The sequence below is a fragment of the Quercus robur genome, chromosome 9 (assembly GCF_932294415.1).
Source record: "Quercus robur chromosome 9, dhQueRobu3.1, whole genome shotgun sequence".
Lineage (NCBI taxonomy): Eukaryota > Viridiplantae > Streptophyta > Magnoliopsida > Fagales > Fagaceae > Quercus > Quercus robur.
In genome coordinates, this window is record NC_065542.1 from 25,590,252 (window position 1) to 25,612,726 (window position 22,475).

At 32.2% G+C, this 22,475-nt stretch overlaps 1 protein-coding gene across 1 annotated transcript; it reads right to left on the reverse strand.

The window, feature by feature from the left end:
- Positions 1 to 306: 306 nt before the first annotated feature.
- Positions 307 to 11,039, reverse strand: LOC126700059 (ER lumen protein-retaining receptor B-like). The gene is made up of 6 exons (XM_050398038.1): positions 10,837 to 11,039; positions 5,684 to 5,949; positions 3,586 to 3,701; positions 926 to 999; positions 771 to 834; positions 307 to 609 (listed from the first exon to the last, which is right to left on the reverse strand). The coding sequence occupies exons 1-6, from the start codon at positions 10,928 to 10,930 to the stop codon at positions 573 to 575; spliced, it is 651 nt and encodes a 216-aa protein (XP_050253995.1). The 5' UTR covers positions 10,931 to 11,039; the 3' UTR covers positions 307 to 572.
- Positions 11,040 to 22,475: the final 11,436 nt, after the last annotated feature.

The following is a 22,475-nucleotide window of genomic DNA, read 5'->3' on the forward strand; positions in this document are numbered from 1 at the left end:
AGTCAGTGCCCATACAAGATTTGTCCTTTCAAAATCTCATGTTAAGAAGGCACCTTTCAAGGAAAGATTATTCTGTACACTCAGTGTAATAGTGTAATATGCCTCATTGCCTCGCTCACAAATAAGGGGTGTGGCTCATGTGCGGAATCTACAGGTGAGACTTTAGATGAGAGGAAGGCGTAATATACCAATGCACTAAATAATTTCACCTCGCAGAGATGATGGGACAAGATATGCTTACAGGCTGCAGAAGCAGAATTCTACCAAGCCAGCAGTGCTACTAGCAGCAGTTTGCAAATTACACCATCCATTAACTAGTACAGTTTTATTATTATTATTATCATTGGTGTAACCAGGACAGGAATTCAACTATGGTGATTCTTGTCATTTTTCTCTAGTTCAAACTTCAAAGAACATTTTTGTAGCGAATATAAAAGCTGTCCAAAAACAAGAAAATATTCATCAAAAAGCAAAAAAAGAAAGAAATGAAAGCCTGTGAGTTAACACCCTGAGGTAACTTTATTCTTCTGTCAGTAAAATTCTCTCAATAGGTCAAGCAAGAAAGATCAACTTCAAGCAGGAAGCTTAAGCTTCTCACGGTTCTTCCAGCTGAACACAAATCATATAAGTTAGTAAGAAAGCAACCTACAGAAGAAAGTTTTTCCAAGTTTGTTTCTATGTAACTGTTACCGACTTATTTCCCAGCAGGGAGGAAAAGAAATAGTAGTGAGTGTTACAAACTTATTTAACAGCATCGGAATGGAAAGTACCTCTTGATATAGTAGTAGAAAAAGTCAGCATAAAGAGCTGTCTGAATCAAGCCCGAAACCCAAGCTGTGTTTAGCATTTGACAAGAGCTCATTAATAAAATATTACTATAAAATGAGCTGGACTATAATTAAAATGTAAGCAAAGGCAAACTTACGTATCCAGCGTATTTGGTGAATCTCCATAAAGAAGCGGTAAACCCAATTGAGGAGATATAAAACTCGGTAAACGCTGCAAGATTATAGGACAGAAAATATCACCAAACAAAACCATATGCATGGCAATCAAACATAAAGGAAGCCATATTTACTACTTTCAAATCCAAGATAATTCAGTTAATATGTGACATAAAAGTTCGGCCAAAAGTCATATAGCTTCATTTATTCAGCGGTCCCTCCATCTTTCAAAAAACTAAATATTCGTATGCAACATATTAAGTTTGGACCAATTCAATTATTGAAATCACTGTGCAAAAGTGTTCAGAAACCAAGCAAAATAAATTTATTAATTCGGTACATCTGTACTATGCTACCAAATACTTTGGAAATGCCAAGTCAGATGCAACAAATTAATTTACTTTCTATAGAAATGGTTGATCAACATCATGGGAGTGACATCAAGGCATATGAGGACAATGTAATCTTTAGCACATTGAGATTCTCAAAATGAATTTAATAGCTTTCTCTATTTCCTAAAAAAAATTTTGAAGTTCATAACAGATCATTCAAAATCGTATTCATCCAACAACAGCCATGTAGCTAAGTGGAATATTTATTTTGCCACACTATGGAAGTTAAGAAAATAGAGTTCTATAAGGCTCTTTCACCCGAATAAAAAAAGTTATGAATTATGGTTATGACCACAAATATGTGCATGCAACTTTGACTCCATCAGAACATGTTGTTTATGTAAGAAACTAGTTAATCAATCTTCCATAGACTAAAAAGCATTGGAATAGCAGCACTAGTAGAGAAAGTCTTTATTTTCCATAGCTGTTAGTAAAGAAGACTAAAATTAAAGATGTTTCTTGTACGTGTTATTAGGTGCTGGCAGATAAAGGTAATCTACATACTAACAACTATTTAGATGCTTGAGATAATTACCAAGGACTTATGGCTAAAAGCATAATCATTTTTGTCCCAATATAAATTTCAAGTGTTATTTTCTAACCATTCATGATACCAGTTTCAATCCCCAAAATAATACCACCAGAAATCTTCTTCACCATCATCAAACAACCAAAAGAGCAGCACCGTGGGGACCATACTAACATGAAGACCGGTAATACTTCTAGAGACTGACCACCATCACCTCCACCACTAGTTTCCCAATAAAACCAACACAACCATCATATATCTCTCTATATAATAGCACCAACACTGCTGCTTCCCCAGTCATTCTAACCGTGATAATCCACATCCTCAACAGCATGGTGACCACCCCCTCTGACTCCACTATTGACAAAGAACATAACTATGTCAACCCAAATGACTCAACTGAGTTCTCCAGCCACCTCAATAGCAGAAATACACATATACTACACTAATTATTCATGAAATTGAAGACACTATAAGCATCATTAAAATAATGATTTGAGGAATAATCTTACAACATCCTGAAATATTGACATAACCACAAAGAGCACTGTAACTTCCCAGGAATAATCTTACAACGCCCTGAAATATTGACATAACCACATAGAGTACTGCAACTTCCCCCAGAATGGTTGTGCCATAACATTCATTTGATTTCCATAAACTTGTGCAAAATCAACATGGGTCCATCTAGTCACCACCATGAAAATTTAGAGGTGGTCCAATCAAATATATCTTTCACACTTTGCCTAAAATCCCTTGAGTCCTAAAGGGGATAAATATTTTGTCATTCATTAGAAACCTTTTCATCAGGTGATTAGGACTTGGCTTCTCAGGTAGAAGAGTAGGACTGGGAAAGATATTGGGTTAAACCCCAGCCTAGGGCACCAAACAAGAGAGAGAGAGAGAAAGAGATCTTAAATTAAATATACTTTCTCAATTTTACTAGTGCACTGAACTAATCAAATTTCTAAAGCTCCCTCCAAGTGCCATAAAAAAAATCCCAAACTACTGTCAATTATTAAATCTCACCAGAAAATTTACTTTATTCACCATTGCGTGACAAACTAAACCTCAAAATCCTCATTTTTCTATCATTTTCCTTTTCAAAATGATCCCATGCCCAACAATCTCTTCATCCCATTTTCCGCCAGGTGCCTTTCAACTTGTCCCTTTAAAATTATAATTCTGATAGAAATATCAAAGAGAAACATTATTCCAATACGACAACATCACAAACATATTTCTTTTAACTGGAGCTGATTTGCTTACATCATTATCTCACAATCCTGATTGAGAGATGTAAATGCAGAAATTACAAACCCTAAAATATATCATAATAGTATTTTCAAGGGTTACTATTGCAGTCTAAACAGATAATATCACAAAAATATATTTTTTCCAGGAACTTCATAGCCTACTAACCAGGTAATTAAACCTAACAAAACTACCTATTACTTACATCATGAAAATAATAAGGTTATCTGAGAGTTTATGCACAAGCATTTGGGTAGACACACACTAAAGTTGGAGTGATACTGTCTAACAATATAAAACATAAACAATCCACAAAAAAGAAAAAGTCGGTGTATGTAGAATGACAATAATTAATCCGAAGCAGAACAATATGATATTTGATTAAACTAAATTCAATCAAAGCAGCAAGGTCAATAGGACAGAAAGAATGTAGCCCAGCTTCTACGAAATAATAAAGGTGGCATACCCAAGAAGAAATACGTAGTCCCCCGTTAAGGTGTCAATGTTCCTTGACCTTTGTAGTAATACCAATTGCGGTAAGATTGCTACAGCTTCAAGGTATAGCGAAAATGACCACAGAACCTCCAAATTAAGTCAAGTTTCCATCAGAAATTATATTCAATTTACAAAGAAGGTAATATAAAATCTAATAGATTCATTTAATTAAGAACCAGAATAGATTAAACAAAGTAGAAATACCATAAATGATTAGTAACAACATGAAAGATGTGTGATTGTTATATAGTTTTAATATCATTTACTTATCCAAAAAAAAAAAGAACAATTTGTAGGTCAATCAAACATTTCTGAAGCAAGAAAGAAAAGTCAAAACACATTCATAAGCTATATAACTGCTTGTGGCTGCAGCCCTTGACTAGTACATTTTTCAATAATAATTAGGTTGAAGAAACTCTTTCTTAAAACAAAACCTATATGAGCCAATGAGTTCTAGCTCAACGTCAGTTCTTTCTCTTGTAAGAGCAAGGTAGAAGATGAGATTACTAATAATACTAAGAATAATAAGCCAAACCCATATGATTGTAAAGTATCTTTCCTCCCTTGATGTTGTCGCATGAGATGGTTTAAGCCTCTTACAAGAGCAAACATCACAGCCGTTAGCCCCTTCCCTTGAAATTGTAACATTCTTTATGGTAACTCATGGAACCTGCTTCATTTGATGATATTTTGTGAACAGAATATTTATATTCGTTTTTTTTTTTTTTTGTTGAAATTTATAATTATTTCCCCTTTATTTATATCCAAACACTGCCACCAGGTTAGGTATCATTTTTATGATGATAAGGTTAGAACTAGAGCCTCCTTATACTTTAATTATATGATACGGGGGTGACTATATTTTTTAAAACCAGATGAACTTTAATGCCTTACTTGTGCTTATTTAGGTACATTACTTGTCCTGCCTAGTGCCTTATTCTGTTTAAACTTTAATGTTCTACCACTCTGACCAGAGAGTTGTGTAAGAAACTGTTGAAGGAAAAAGGAAGCCATTTTTCATCCCAATGAATAGTGTTACATAAGAGATCTTTATATCCCAATAAGGGACGTATTGGAGCTATTTTATACAAAAATTTTGTAAAAACTCCTAAAGAAGAAAAAAGGGAGAGAAATTTCTTTGGGGTATTGAAAAAAATTTGTGCTTCACAGTGTGGAGTGAAATTTTTTATTCAGTTAAAATGCTATCAGCCTAGATTTGTCCCTCTTTTTGAGTTCCATATGTTCCTTTGCAGTCATCTCATTTTCCGTATATTCAAGAAAAAACATTATAAGATCTGTGGGTCAGTCTAACTTTTTAAAAAATATTGACTCAATCTACATAATTGCACTTGCGCTCTCATCAAATTTTCATGGGAGGGCCTTGAAACCACAATTGTTATTTGTTGATTCTGTCTAGAAAATTTAACCATGTATGTATTCTTTTTCTTTTAAACCATGTAGGAGTGCTAGAACGAAACTAATTTGATGATTCCCATATCTGGAGAAACACTTTGGCGAACTGCATAATACTATTTTCCTGATGGATGTCTTTCCCAATCTTAAATCATTTCTGTGAATGTGGTCTGGTAAGGCAGTTTTTTCAACACATTTTAAACATACTAATCCTCTGATATTCAAATGTGGCCTCTATAATTGAAAAGCAAATATTTAGTTGCTAGTTGCTGAAAGAAGAACTATAACACTAAAATGTCATATTTCAAATAACAAAGAAAGGTCAGACCCAAGTTGTGGGTTAAAGCACCATGTTTGACCTTAGTTCAAAGGTCAACACTTCTTGACAATTATTTGTAGCATATGCTATCAAAGCAACAAATCACAAGCTTGAGTCTAGGAATCAGCCTCTCCAAGAAATTGGAGGCAAGGCTGTCTACCACGGTCTCTCTCAGACTCTAAAGTGGAAGCTTTGTGCACTAGGCACATCCTTTTTTTAAAAATATGTTATCAAATAATAGTTGATATATGATCCTCTTTAGGTAAGTTTCTTCATAAAAAAAAAATTAAATCTAAGAAAAAACAAACCAAAAAAATAAAGACAAAATTTTCCTTACCTCAACTACAGTAAAATCACGGTGGACGAAAAGAGCCAGCACAAAGCATGGGAGTATAAGAAAGTAATGTCTAAAGGTATCTTCATCCTTGCTGTATGTTTGCTTCACTACTTTGTGGTACCTCATATACCAAACAATACCAATAGAAGTTCCAACAAAGACTAGCTTCATCGCAATTTGATAGAGAGAGTTATACATTGTGAACAAGTCTAGGTACCGAGTGAGAAACACTATGACATACAGTTCTTGAGTCTTAAGCGAAATTCCTGGGGCAAGTAAAAAGTAATGTAAGACTTAAGAGAGGCAAAAGAATATTCACATAAATGAAAGTCCAAAAATTTTGTAAATCTATATATTTTTTAAAAAGGGGAAAATTTATATTTGTGCCTCTTGCTTGCATTAAGATCCCACCAAGTCACAGAATCCCTTAACCAGGTTCCCTAGATTGAAGCATATATGCAAGAATGTAAATTGCAAGTTGTTCATCTATTTCAAGTCCTGATTTCTGAAGGATAAATCCCATAGAATTACAATTATGCAACCTTATCTTCCTCTCATTTATATACCATCTCAGTCCTGTTCCAAAAAGGTCACCTAGAACCAGACAATATTCAGCCGGTATAAAATCCAAAAACTCCTGAGCAGTACTGAAAAGTTCTATCTATAAGTTATTTGTAATTTTAGGGATTTTAGTCAACAATAAAGAATCTTAATACCTAATGCATTTTTTTTTACTAATAAAAGAATAGAATTTCATCAAAACTCAATGATAGCATGAAGAACAAATTAAAAGAACATCATGAGCAACAAGAAGTAAGGATATTGCGTGCTTAGTAATTTCAAGAAAAAGGGTCCTTCCAAGAAAGGCTTTCAATATACATGTATATGATGACATACATGCACAAATATTTCATTGCTAACAAACTATTGAGCATTAATTAATGGAAGAACTTTTGGAATCTCTTGTCAAAAAAATTGTATTTATAAATACGAAATGTTCATGAAGTCCACCACTATTCCCCTCAGCAGTAGTAATGAAGAATAATAGAATAGAAGAACAGGAAGAACAATTTGAAAACAAATATTTAGTTATTCAGGGGAAAAAGAATTTTATAGTTCCAAAAAAGTTAGATCTGTGAAACTAGTAACAAACTACCAAGAGCTAATTAAAGCAACAAAAGGCTTCAGGAAAATTGTTACTTAGAGTTAGATCAAAGCTCCAAAAGCGCAGGCATTCAAAATTAAAGTTTTTCAATAAAAAATAAATAAATAAACTTTTCAGAAATAACAATCCTTTTGAGAAGTGAGTTTTTGTATCAATGTTACATAAGTAAGACTTTTTAAATGAGCAACCTACCTACCATGAATCAAAACTTCTAATAAAAATTAGAAATTTAGAACTATATGTGCACCAAACAACAACAATGTTGAGGGTTAAAAGAAGACCCTTTTTGGTTGGTGAATATATTTATTTGAATAAAAATTAAGTGAACAGCTCCCCACATAAACTATACAATGAAAAAATACGGATCAACTCTACCCCTCACAAATGCAATCATAAACAACTCAAATATAGCAGAGTACAACAGAACTAAAAGTTAACAAGTATTTTCTTACGCCCAAAAAGGATTTTCATTGTCCCCTAGATACAACAGCGATCACCTTTTTATTGTGAACAGTACCAAAGAGAACTCAATCAAATCCAATCCTACATACTTGATTCTGACCATATTTTCAATTGGAGAAAGTTACTATCATCATATCCACCTAAATGAATTTCTTTCATTGTCCTCAGGAAAAGAACAAGAGTGGCTATAGAAGTAGCTTTTTAATTAAGTTTCAAAGTAACAACAAAAAACAACAACCAAACCTTCTTCCCAAAACTCTAAAGCCAACTATGGATCCTCAACAAACTAATCAAGGTTAGTCACTTATATTCTTTTCCTCCGTTCTATCCTATCCAACATCATACCCTCCATCATCTCCTTAATAGACATGCCCATTTTACAACTAGTAATGGTTTTTAGGTCTGCCTCTACCTTTTTTTCATTCTTACAACTTGAATCAACACACTTTTCCTCATTGATGTTTTAATCTCCTCTACAACAACTCCCCCACTTTGTTCATCAATAATGGTCAACCTTATCTTTAAGGGGATTCCTTCATTTCAAATCCTATATTTCCGCTTATTCACTTTAACATTCTCATTTAGACTACACTCATTTTATAAACATGTTGTTTCTTAATAGATCAACACTTAGTACCAAAAAGCACAACTAGTCATATAATACTCTCATAAGATTTTTCCTTTAACTTAATAGGTATTCTTCGATTACACAATACTCTTGATGCCCTTTTCCACTTCATCTACTCTTCTCTTATCCTATAATTCACATTCTCTTTAATCTTCCCATCTTTATCAATTTTAATCCATGATACCGAAAGCACTCATTCTTTGGTACCTCTTGACCATAAAGTCTTACCAAGGGCGGAGCCAAGAATTTTGTTTGAAAGGAGCTTAAACTATCTTGTATTGAGTCACAATTCAAGAAAAATTCAAAATACTACATATATGTCTTTGTGCATTGGTTTAATCAATGTAATTCTTATTAGCACTTAACAAAACTAAATGACCAATTAAGTATCTTAAGTTCATTTTCCCTCCTAAGTTTCTCTTTTTCCTTTTAACAACCATAAGTCCATACCATTCAAGAAATTCAATATATAAATATAACAACTACGTCTACAAGAAGATATAATATTTTTAGAAATTAAATATAACAAAATAATTATAAGCCAATATGAAATTATAAATAAAAATACAAGATGACTTTCATATTTGGCTGAGTAGAATAGAAGCCAAAACTGAAATTCTGAATAAAGCTTATCAATTGGTTTAATAAAAAAAGGAGAAGAAGAATTTAGTACCTCTCAATATTTTGAAGTAATTTTTGCTAGTTTCAAATAAGCTCAACACTCTCTTTTTTGAGATAAAGGTATAAATTTTATTCAAATAAAAGAAAGAATACAAAGCCAAAAGAATGGCCACAGGAAAATAGATCAGAAAAAACAGAGCAGGAAAACAACAACAGAAAGTCACAACAGGTCAAGACAACAATATCAGCTTGCAACAGAGAAAGGTAAAACTTCTAAATCAAGCCAATGGTCTGACATGTGAAGGAGTTCCAATAGTAAATACTAATAATAAATGAGTGAAAATATTAAAAGGTGAAAAGTAAGTTTGAAAGGAACACTAACGTGGACAAGTGGGGGGTGGTGGGGGAGGGGCAAATTGTTTTTAGGGGGGGAGGGGGACAGTTCTTACAAAAATGGTCCAAGTCTCCAGTTTTATCTACTCTAAACAATTTTAAAAACGTTTGGCCCTCCCAGTCACCAACGCAGCTCCACCCGAATCTTACACCCTTTCATCTTTGTTTCTGCTTTACTAAACTTAAATTCCATGTACTCTGTTTTAGTCCAACCAGCCCAAAAGCCTTTAGATTCTAAAGTATCTCTCTAAATTTCTTACTTAACATTAACTCCACATCTAGTTTCATTTACTAAAACTATATCATCTACAAAAAGCATATACCAAGGGAAGTCTTCTTAATCAATTTAACTAGTCCATCCATAACCAGTGCAAAGAGTCGTACCTTGTTTGATTGGTCTCACGCATGGGGTTTTACACTTTGTAATTCTATTTTTGAGTTCCAAGACTCACTTTAATGTTCTGCTTGATTCTTTGTAATTTATTAAGATACTTTGTGTTCATCATCATGAACATGAAGTAATCTTCTCTTTCAATAAAGATTATACTTAAAAAAAAAAATTAATAACAAACAGTGCAAAGAGATATGGAATAAATGCTAAATTAACTTTCAAAGCGAAAAAAATAATAATAATAACAAAATAATAAAAGTTGCATTTTTTTTATTAAGCACCTTTTGTTAAGGTGACACTTGAATCAAGGTTCTAAATTTACAAATTATAAACTAGAGTAAATGACAGAGAGTAGTAGCAGAAGAATGGCAAGTGGAAAGAAGAATGAGCATCCAGTGATTTCGCAATAGGCTTCTGTGCAAGAATGCAACTATAAATTAACAAACTGTCTCGTTCTTCCATCAAACAGTACTTTATGATAATTATTGTGTATGAGAAACAGGAGTGCAAAGATTCCAGGAAAATAATTATTTAATTTTATAAGAGCAAATGGCACAACTTTCCAACCAGAAAACCTACTCATTCTTCTATGAAGCATTACCTTGTTTTATATATGTAAGTAAAGAGAAATTAAATGAAGCACTACCTTTTAAGCAACTTTCAAAAAAATTCAGACAAAAAGATAATTTTAGATTTTTTTTATCTGGGTTCCAGTTGAAGTTTCCGAAATACAACTATAAATGAAACCCCCTTCATTCCTTGGAGGACTTGAAATTTGAAAAACTACCAACATACTCTTATTCTTGAGGAAAGAAATTCAGAACAGAAAATGGAGTGAAAAATTGTTCATAATCATTTCTCAAAAATACAAATCTTCCATTCTATCGTTTGCATTCTTCAAACAATCACCAGTTTTTGACTGCATAAAAATCATATCAGCACCAAAGCGCACATGGAACTGGCACTAAAGTTTGTTTACAAAACTGGGTTACTTCTACAAAAAGTCCCAAAACTATCAGCTTCATCCATTCATGTAGGTTGTATCAAGTGCAAGCTAGAAGCTCTTTTTCAAAAAAAAAAAATTGTGTACTTACAAAATTTAGGAAACTGTGTATTAAATCAAAATCCCCACAAAATTCAGAAATTTTCAGATGACAAACTGCACTCACTCTCCTATCGGCTATCAAGTAGTAATTCTTAAAGAAACAGTAACCAAACTGGAACCTACAAAAATGGGCACTTAAAATTCAGGTAAAAAATTAGAAAACAAGAAATGGGCATTCGAGATTATAAGAAGGAAAATAATTTTCAAACCAAGTTGCAAAGCCAAAAGTGTTATACTTTGCAAACAACCACCAACTATTATTTACTGTAGCATTAATTGGAACCAAATAAGCACCATACAAGAACAAAAAAGTCAAGCCGCATTGACTTGAAAAGGCAAAAGAGAAAAAAAGAAAGAAGAGGCAATTGAGCAAGAACAAAGTATGTACCAGCACAGGATTTCATGGTGCGAATCTTGAGAAGGAGGAACACAATGCAAAGGAGATGGGTCATGTCCCCCAATAATCTGAATAAGTTCATCATTGCTGCTCACTCTCTCAATTCCAATGTTTTCTCTTCCTTTCTTTGGTTGTGGTTGTGGTTGTGAGACTCTCACAGAGTCTTTCTTGACTACTGTTCTTTTTTTTTTCCCCAAGTCAGTTCTGTTTACTTTGGAATTTTTTAACGTTGACCCATTGTAACGCGCGGATCTGCAGCGCGTGTCAGAGACTAACCTTGTTCTAAGTTCTAACCAGTAACTAATCTTTATACCCACGAATTCCACACCTTGCCATATCAAACGAGTCCAACGGTGAGTTTTTTATTTTTTTGAGGAACAGTCCAATGGTGAGTTTTTTTTTTTTTTTTTGCTGAATAGTCCAATGGTGAGTTTGACAACGACAAATGTGGCTCTTGGCATTAGCAATGCGTCCATGTTTTTTTTTTTTTTTTTTTTTTTTTTTTTTTTTTAGCTGAATAGCAATGCGTCCGTGTGTAGTCTTTAAATTTTTTTATTTTAAAATTTAAATATCTTTGTACGAGCATCCACAACAGTGGAGGTACAAATTTAGCTATTTAACTCCATCAAAAGTTATTTTATCTATTTTACCTATATACATGTTGTAGCAGTGGATCTATTTTAACTTTCAACACAATAAAATAATATAAATATCACAATAAAATAATTCATCTCACTACAATAAAATAATCCATCTCACTGCAATAAAAACACCGCAAACCGATTCACCACCACGGCCAACCAAAAACAACCACCCAACAACAACTAGCAAGCCAAGAACAACCACCCACAACCACTGCCAAAAATCCAAATTAGCCAAAAATCACCACCAACACAACCACACCACCACTAACCCACGAAACTCAGCTACCATGAAATTCAGCCTCACTCCTCTACCTCACTCTCCTCTCCGAATCGATCTCCAACGACGATCTCGATCTTCGACGGCCATGTCCTCTGATCACCACCCCCAAGCTCCTTTATCGAAACCGAGTGAAGAACTCGCCAACGAGTCCGATTTCAAAAAAATCATCTCTTCCAACGGCCTTGTCTCCATCTGTGGCTTTGGTTCCCTTCTCTCCGGTATGATCGATCAAACTGCACTTTCATCACGATCATCATTATCGCACTTTGTTTTTTGAACTTTGATCGTACAGTCAATATTTCTTTAGCAAACCAAAGAAAAGCACGAGGAGTACATTTCCTGATCTGATCAACTTCAGAGTTGCGAGACTCAACAGTTTTTGGCGAAGCAGAGAGTAGTTAAGGGAGAGAAAAAAAAAATGAGAAGGAAAAAGGAAGAAAGAAGAGAAGCTGGAGAGAGAAAAAGAAAGAAAGAGAAAATATTTTTTAAATGAAAGAAGAGAGAGAAATTTAATAAAATATATTATTTTTTTCAGCTCTCAGCTACAATGCACATCTATTTATAGATGTGCACTGTAGCAATGGAGCTAAAAAAATTAGGTATAGCTCACTGCTGTATGGGTTTTTTTTTTGTGTTTGGTGGATCTAAAATAGCTATATAGCTCCACTGCTGCAAGTTCTCTAACAGCTTATTTAATTGAAATTGAAAACTCTAACTAAAAGTACTGTAGATAAAGCTAAAAGATAGATAAATAGTACAATGAGACTCATGAATAGTAACAAAAAATGCAATAGAACCTATTAATAGTACTAAAAATAAGTTAAATAGTAGCAAAAAAAATGTAACTTTCTAAGCCAATGTCAAACGCATACTAAGGGTCTGTTTGAGATTTAGTTATTTTGCTAAAACTAAAAACTTTTTACTGAAAATACTGTAGATAAAGGTAAAAGTTAGCTGAAATAGTACTGTAGTACCTATGAATAGTATCAAAAAGTGTAGTAAGACCCATAAATAGTAGCAAAAATAAGCTAAATAGTAAAATAAGTTGGCAAAAATAATTTTTGCCAAACACACACTAAATCAAAAGTGGCTCTTGGTTAACGACGTAGTCTAAGATTTTATTTTATTTTTTGAGAAGAGTCTTAGGCTATGGTAGTTTTTTTTTTTTTTTTTTTTGGAGAAAATATTATAATAGATGATTTCAGTTATTAAAGTAAACCAAGCTTTGAAAGATGGTCAAATTTTTTGTGTGTCCTTAAAGAAAATGCTATTCAATTCATGAGATTGCCTATACAAATCACAAAATTAACCAAAACCCGGAAGAAATACCAAAATTTGATAGTAAAGAGCCTTAAGGATATTCAGGGTTCAAAAATCTCACTCCCCCATTATAATTATCCAAAAAAAAATAAAAATAAAAATAAATTTTATAAGTTCTTAAATAAAAGGTTGGTGCCAAGAATATTGTAACTTAATTGAAATATCGCTGATAATTTCAACAAAGACGTCCCATGTTCAAATCTTCCACTCCCAATTATTGAATTACTAAGCCACAAAACTAACTGAAACTCCTAAAGAAAATGTTGGTCGGACTAAGGCTCCTTTTGGTCGGGATGATAGAAAAGTGTGAGAATATAAAACATTTATGTTTTCCACCCTGTGTGTTTGGTAGAGATAATGGAAAAAGTAGAATGCTATAAAGTCGGTTCTCAACAAAAAAGAATGATATAGACTTAATTACTATTATGACCTTATTATTAAAGTATAAGGATGGAAAAGTTGGGGATAATCATGATATTTACCTCCTTTAAGTTTTCTCCATGTGTTTTTTCTTCATTTTGAAAAGACATATTTTTGTAGGCCTAAGGAGAAAAACTCCCTTAACCCCAATTTCCTTTCACCCTATTTTCTTCCATATCAAACAAAAGAAAATAACATTTTCTCTCATCTTTTTCTTCCCCTATTCCCTAAAACACCTCCAACCCAACACACTTGAATGGATTTAGTCATAATACACTATTAGAAATTATCTTAACTATCAAACTTAAGGTGGAAAGCATAAATGGCAAACTTCGACACTTCATTTGGAAGTTCATAAAATAAAATATTAAAAAAAAATGAAATGGAATGGGAGATACATAACTTTATTTGGGAGTAACATAGAAGGAAATGAATTACATAATTTTATGACAATATTAATATTAGACCCTTATTTTAAAATAAATTGTTGAATGTATGAGAGTATTTTAAAAGTTTTAGTGAAAATTTTATTAAACTTAATTTCATTCTCTTAGATTCCTTCCAATTTTTGGGGAATGAAAATTTAATGATTTAAGGGAATATAGAGGAATGAGGCTTAGGGATGGCAATGGGGTGGGGTGGGGCGTGGCCAAAGGATGGGATCCTTCACCCTTGCCCCACATGATTTTGTCTTGCCCCATACTCGTCCCTCCCTGTATGACATGAAAAATTTTCTTGCTCCTCCCCACCCTTTGGGGTCTCGTGAAGCCCCGCCCCACCCCGTAAAACTCTACTTTTTGTTAATTTGCCCCACAAATATTACAATTTTTTAATAAAACATGTTTCATTAATAAAAATATACTTGAAATTACAACTAAATTTATCTTATCAAATCAAACTAATTTTTAACAAAAACTGTATAATATTATCCGAGTGCATATTTAACAAGATAAATCACAACAAAAATAAAAATTTCAAAGTATAACAAATAACAAAATAGAGGCAGATAGCAACGTTGGGTAAAGTCAAATAAGCTAATATTGATATGCTTGTTTAAATAATAGAGTTTAGGGTATAAAAAATTTATAATTATAACATTTATCAACGCGGAGCGGAGTAGGGTGGGAGCAGGGAAAGGATAGGGCAAAGTAGGGTAGGATGGGTCTAAAAAGTCTAAACTCATCCCTGCCCCACCCCATGGTGCAAGGCTAAAATCTTGCTCCAGCCTTGTAAAACTTTACTTTTTGTTAATTTGCCCCACAAATATTACAATTTTTTTAATAAAACATGTTTTGTTAATAAAAATATACTTAAAATTACAACTAAATTTATCCTATCAAATCAAATAAATTTTTACCAAAAACTGTATAATATTATCCAAGTGCATGTTTAACAAGTTAATATCACAACAAAAACAAAAATCTCAAAGTATAACAAATAACAAAATAGAAACAGAGAGCCGCATTGGGTAAAATCAAATAAGCTAATATTGATATAATGGATGAGGGGATTCTTGATGAAGGTCCTAAGGGTAGAGGAAAAGAAGAGTTAGGAGAGGGAGAGTGAGTCTCACTCAATACCTTAAGTCTCAGGAAGACTAAGATATGACAAGACTACTCAACTTTACTAGAACTCAAGAGAAGAGAAGAGAGGGGGTTTTTTGTGTCTTTGAAATGAAGGAGATGAAGGGTTTATATAGTAGTAGTAGAGAAAATATGAATGGAAGACCATTTAATGAGGGTTGACAAAGAATCATGAATCTAGACCTCATTCCAGCCTTTAGGAAAATTTGGTGCATTAAATGTGAAGATAGATGAGAGTGAGGAGCAAGCAAAGTTCGGTTTTCCCGTAGCTGCTGTAACAGTCTGTAGAACCAATTTTGAAAAATCATATCTGACTCAATTCTGATCGGAATTGTCTCATTCTTATGCTCAAATTGAAGCCCCAGATGTCTAGTTTACGGGAAAATTAACCCCATTCACAGATTCAAAATATTCTGAGAGATATTGATGAAATAATAAGCAGATGTCATTTGTTAGAAAATAGTTTCAGCACAATTAACATTAATAGGTCCCAAATTAGCTCCCAAATTAGCTCTCAATTAACATTAAATGGCTCCAATCACTCTCATTTCAGACTTAAATGATTCCAAATTTACTCTAATTAAAAGATAATTGCATAAATTACTCATTGAATAATTAATGTTTAACTATCTAGTTAATTAGGTGTGTGCAACTCTACCATATAATGTAGTCCTAACCAATCAAATTATGACACATCATCGTTCTCAAATCGATTATACTTATAATAAATTGAAATCAATTATTCATAATCACATATAGTCGGACTCAATTTGTGATTGTGCATCTCGGCCATTAGAACTTAATTTGATTATAACTTTCAATCTGATGGTTCGATTAGGGCTTATGACCAGTCAATTTGATTGTTAGAATATTAAGATCATTTTGGTGAAATGAGGTTAAGGATCTAGTGACCAAAATTAAGATGCATATTTCCAAGGTGAAATTACCCTTTTACCCTCCATGTGAGGTTAAATGCAGGTTGCAAAATGATGTGTCAACAAGTTTTAAGATAAGAAAAATTTACAATTATAACATTTATCAACGTGGAGTGAAGCAAGGCGGGGGCGGGGTGGAGATGGGGCAGAGCAAGGCAGGGTGGGTCTAAAAAGTCTAAATCCATCCCTGCCCCGCCTTGTGATACAAGGATAAAATCTCACTCCATCCCCACCCTACCACCTTTGGGGACGGGGAAAACCCACATGGGGAGGGGCCGGTTAAGCGAGGTGGAGCAAAATTACCGTCCCTAATGAGGCCAAGAGTCTTGTAGCTTAATTGGCATTTCTCCATGTACAAAGTGCTTGGAGGTCTAGGGGAAAAAAGTTTGAGTTGCACAATTAACAGCATATTATAACTATCTCAAAAAAAAAAAAAAATGAGTGTTTTCTTACACCAATTCTATTTCTTCCTACTAAAATATTTGTAATAGAATGTTATAGTTTTATTATACCGCATTATTAGTGTGTTAATAGTCTGCTACGTGGTGAAAGCACATTGTATGCTTCCAGAAAGAAGAAAAAAGAAAAAAACAAAAAACAAAAACAAAAACAAAAAAACAAAACAAAACTTGACATGTAAGACACAACTTTTATTAATACAACAAAAACTTTATGATAAATGACTTAAATAATTTAAAATAAATAATGAAACTTTTTAAGTTTATACACATATTTCGTAATTCAATTTTAATTATAGTAGTTTTTTTTAATATCTTATAGTTTGCCATATCTTCAAAAATAAAGATAATAAATTTAACTAAAAAAAAAAGACAGTATCCATTTTGTACAACCATATATCAATTTTTTTTTGAGAAATAATATTTTTTCAACATATTTATCTCCTTGAAGTTTTTACCAACGGTAGTAATTATGTTTACATTTTATTATATTAGACCCTCATAGGAAATAAGCATGCAAATATTCAAAATTTAATTTTAGAATCTTTAAACATGAGTCAAGCTTGTTGACAAATGGGAGAGAGAATATAGGGCAGAAAGATATAAACTAGCCATATTTGATTAACACACTGATAGAGGGAAATGTGGGCCGTCAACTTGTATGAAACTTAAGCAGTGTTTGGATCTCTTTTTTTCATCACTCAATTTTCATTACTCATCACTCATCACTCAAAATACCCTACCTGTTTAGCACCATCACTCACTTGTCATCACTCAATATTTTTCACACTATTTGTGGGCCCCATACCTGTCACTCGATGTAGTTTTTGTTTTTTGTTTTTTTTTTTTTTTTTGTTTCAGTATCACCGAACCCAGTGGAAAAAAAAAAGATAAAAAAAACCAAATCAGATCACCGAACCCAGTGAAAGAAGAAGAAGAAAAAAAAGAAACCCAGATCAGATCACCGAATCCAGTGAAAGAAGAAGAAGAAGAAAAAAAAAAAACCCAGATCAGATCACCGAACCCAGTGAAAGAAGAAGGAAAAAAAAAAAAAAAAACCCATATCAGATCACCGAGCCCAGTGAATGAAGAAGAAGAATAAGCCACCTAGTGTGAAAGGAAAAAGAAAAAAAAGAAGATGAAGAAACGCACGCACTGAACCTAATGAAAAAAGAAAAAAAAAAAAAAAAAAAGATGGTCAAAAGTTACGGCTAAAGTCTGACAGTGGGTCCCTCCATGTAGTGTTATTTACGGAAATGTCATTGAGTTATGACTTTTGAAAACTAAAAACAACTAAAATATGTTTTCAGTTCCCATAACTCATAACTCAAAAATCAGAGAATTGAGTGATGGAAACAGAGTTATGGTGGTGCCAAATGGACTTCTAGTTATGGGTTTCACCATTTTTGAGTTATGAGTTATGGAAACAGAGATATGAGTTATGGAAATTGATGAACCAAACACCCCCTTAATGGCTACCAATTTGTCCATTCATCCCAGCTTGACCGTATAGCGATCCAAAATCATTAGTCAACAAACCATGTTGGCATGACAAGGGGGAAAAACATGGGGAAAGGTTGGAACACCCGGTATATACATCCATCTATGTGCATATCAAGGAGTGTGAGAACACTAATAGACATTGTCTATTTTTGAAATATCACATTATTTGTGAGTGTTGACTTAATAGCATCAAAGTAACTTTGGCAGACACAACACCATTATCAACTCTTAGCTTTTTTTGATCTTTATAGGTCTTCTAGATTCCAAATGAAACATGTAACAACTGATTTTGAGCATGATAAAAAAAATTCATTTTATTTATGAATTCTTTTCTCCAAATCAGATGCACTAGAGTTTCATTTTGGGTGTATATGGAGGCATTTCTTGTTTTAAATGCTACTAGTTTCCACCCCTAGTATATTACAAAGTCACAAATTTATTATATGCTACTTAGAAACTTAGTTAAATTCAATGTAAACTTAAGATGCAGTCATGCCCTATTTTTCAACAAAGACAACACCTAAATCATTACATTTGAAATTAAGGTTATGTTTGGTAAAGGTGTTTACGTATTAGTTTTCAAAATAATGTGAAAACTGTGATTTAAAAAGTATTATGAAAATACGTGTTTAAAGTACTCATAATACTAATATATATATACACAAAGTCACAAATTTATCATATGCTACTTAGAAACTTAGTTAAAATCAATGTAAACTTAAGATGCAGCCATGCCCTATTTTTCAACAAAGACAACACCTAAATTATCACATTTGAAATTAAGGTTATGTTTGGTAGTAGTGTTTACATATTGGTTTTCAAAATAATGTGAAAACTGTGATTTAAAAAGTATTATGAAAATATGTGTTTAAAGTACTCATAATGCCAAAAGATATATATATATATACACACACACACGAAGTCACAAATTTATTATATGCTACTTAGAAACTTAGTTAAAATCAATGTAAACTTAAGATGCAGCCATGCCCTATATTTCAACAAAAACAACACCTAAATCATTACATTTGAAATTAAGGTTATGTTTGGTAACAGTGTTTATGTATTGGTTTTCAAAATAATGTGAAAACTGTGATTTAAAAAGTATTATGAAAATACGTGCTTAAAATACTCATAATGCCAATATATATATACACAAAGTCACAAATTTATTATATGCTACTTAGAAACTTAGTTAAAATCAATGTAAACTTAATATGCAGCCATGCCCTATTTTTCAACAAAGACAACACCTAAATCATTACATTTGAAATTAAGGTTATGTTTGGTAACAGTGTTTACGTATTAGTTTTCAAAATAATGTGAAAACTGTGATTTAAAAAGTATTTTGAAAATATGTGTTTAAAGTACTCATAATGCCAAAATATATATATATTTTTCAACAAGGACAACACCTATATCATTACTTTTGAAATTAAGGTTATGTTTGGTAACGATGTTTACGTATTAGTTTTCAAAATATGTGTTTAAAGTACTCATAATGCCAATATATATATGGCATTATGAATACTTTAAACACATATTTTCATAATACGTGTTTAAATGGCAGCTCTACCCTTTGTTCAGGGGGGTTCAAATGAACCCCCTGACTTCAAAAAAAAAAAAATATATATATATATATATTTATAATTTTTTGGTTAGTTTAATACTTTAATTTATTCTTAAAAATATTTTTGCACACCTTAATTTAAATTTCAAACACCTTTACTACAAGTATTTTCAACTCTAAGAGTACGAGTAAATATTTATGAACTGTAAGTATCACTCTTTATTATAAATTTATATTATATGTGTGTGAGTGTGTATAATATTAATTGTGTGCATTACTTTTGTTATAATGTTATTTGTGTGAATAATAATGTGTGTGGATATTTGTGTGTACAGTATAAATATAATATAACTTTATATAATTTAATAATTAGGAAATCGAAAGGGTTTATTACATGTGTGTGTATTGTTATCATGTTATAATAACTTTTTGTTATAAAGTCAAAAAAATTCAAGAAGAAAAATTGTAAAGTTAGTGATTATTGAAGCATTTAATTGGTTAAGTAGACACATATTATATTATTTTATGTATGAATGAGTGTGGTTGTGTGCGTCAATAATTAATACAAAGCCAATAAGTTAAGTTTATTCATTTAGTTTAAAATATTTTTATAAAAAACAATGACAAATTAATAGATAATAACAACTGCATAAAAATAAAAATGTTAGACAAACTTAACAAAATAAAATGGTCATAGCTATCCACATTGGCAATAAATACTCATAATGAACTATCATGTAACAATTCAAAATTTGAAAACCTGTAGAAGGAAATTGTAAAACTTTTTTTGTTTGTTGATAACTTGATATATTCAAGTTCTCTTTTTATTAATTTTTTTTTAATTTAAGTTTTTTAATGACCCTCCAAACAAAATTATTGGAGCCACCACTGCTAATAATATATATTTTCAAAACTGAAGAAACACAATTGGTTATTTGGTATGGGTGTGTGTTTTTAGAAAAAGTGTTTAACTTTTCTAACATGAACAATGAACTTTTTTTTTTTGAAGAGAGAGAGAGAGAGAGTGACTCCCATGCCTAACAGGCTAACAACTTTTCCTTTTTGTTTTGTATCTTCTTCCATCTCCCTCATTGTACTTCGAACAATTACAATACCAAATATTGAGCTCAATATCAAATCACCATCAAATAACCCCAGCCAAAACAAAAAACCTAATATTATCTAAAAATAAAATTACAACAAAATTAGAGAGAGATGGGTTTTATGTGTGGGCTTTATGGGTTTTAAAGTCTCATTGTTTTGAGCTCATCTATTTTTGAATTTAATAGAAACAACTCAAACCAATGAGAAACCCATAAAGTGAAAAAACAAAGAGAGAGAGAGAGAGAGAGAGAGAGAGAGAGAGAGAGAGAGAGTCATTTTATGATTTGTGTCAGTATGTGTGGGTTACAACAATGCCATTAAGCAATGTTACTTAAAAACTAAAAACTGTTCATAATGTGTTTTCAAAATATAGTGTTAAACACTTTAAATTGAGAACCATGACTCAAACACTCTTAATTAACACACTCTTGTCACACATAAATTTTTTTGTTGACTTATAATTTTTAGTGTTTAAACACTGAAAATTGTTGTTTGGACTCATGTACCAAATAGGCTCTAAGTTTCAATCTCATGATTTCCATATCTACACAACCACATAAACATATGGCATTATTGATCTTGATTGGGTTCTCTTTAGGCCTATCTTTCACTCACAAGTTCCTTCTTACTCTCAAAAAGGTATCGTATGCCATCCATCTCACAACATGTGGGTCCCACATGGTTATGGGGTCCTCTCTCCTCGTGCAACCAACTAAATATGAAGTTCATTTCTTTTCATGAAAGTGCATATTGATATACATTCTTTCTTGGAAGAGATCCTAAGCTCCATGGGGATGAAAAATATAATATAAAGATTAGCATCATTGTTAACGCAATATGCAAATTTTAAAATTAAGAGAATGTATGATAGTTTAGAAAACCCTAATATTGTATTTGTATGAAGAGTTTGGTAGAATACAAAAGTGAAGGTTTTTTTTTTTTTTTTTTTCATGTGTTTGGTAGTGTAAAAAAATGGTAAAATGAAAATTTTATCTTAATTTCCCTTATTTAGCTTGGTATGAGATAGAGTTGTTTTCTACATTTTTTTTTTTTGGAAAATAATTCTATCGCACACAAAACTAAATAAGGGAATTCAAGATATAATTTTCCAACTCAATTTAAAGTTGCTACCAAACATAAAAAAATGAGATAATTTTTTAGAAAATTATTAATTTTCCATAAAAATGGTAATGTTAAAACAGACTTGGAAATGTCTGGTGTTGATTTTGTTTCAAACAAACTTAATTCAAAAGAATCTATAAAAATCACTCACAATGGTAACTTCTTTCTCTTTGCTCTTTTCTTTTCCCCTTTCTCCATAGAGACCGTTGATTGCCGTTAACTAACCGTTTACCATTTTTTCCCCTAAATGACCTATTTTGTTGAAATAAGTCATTTTCTCACTTAGGTTTTCTTGGGTGTAGAGTCCGAATTTAGATCTATTTAGGGGTGGCAAATGGGTGGGTTTGGGCCTCGGGGTGAGTATAATTGTGTTAGATATATAAAACTCATTTACCCATTACAATCCATTTAACTAATTGCTTCTAACCCAAATTCAACCCAACCCAATTTTTATGGGTAAACCCCAACCCACCCAATTACCCAATTATCAAAATTACCCAAATGCCACTAAAGTGAAAATGACCAAAGTACTCTACAATCTTCAAGAAATGACCAAAATACCCCTGAAACCCAAAAAATGACCAAAATACCCCTGAAACCTAAAAAATGACCAAAATACTCTCGAAACCTAAAAATTACCAAAATACCTTAGAACCCAAAAAATGACCAAAATACCCTCAAAACCTAAAAA

Excerpts from the sequence above, each read along its gene's own strand:
- LOC126700059 (XM_050398038.1), bottom strand. The coding sequence starts at position 10,930 with ATGATGAACTTATTCAGATTATTGGGGGACATGACCCATCTCCTTTGC. Across the intron at positions 5,950-10,836 it reads CACCATGAAATCCTGTGCTG|GAATTTCGCTTAAGACTCAA; the intron begins GTACATACTTTG and ends TACTTGCCCCAG. Across the intron at positions 610-770 it reads TTCTACTACTATATCAAGAG|CTGGAAGAACCGTGAGAAGC; the intron begins GTACTTTCCATT and ends ATTTGTGTTCAG.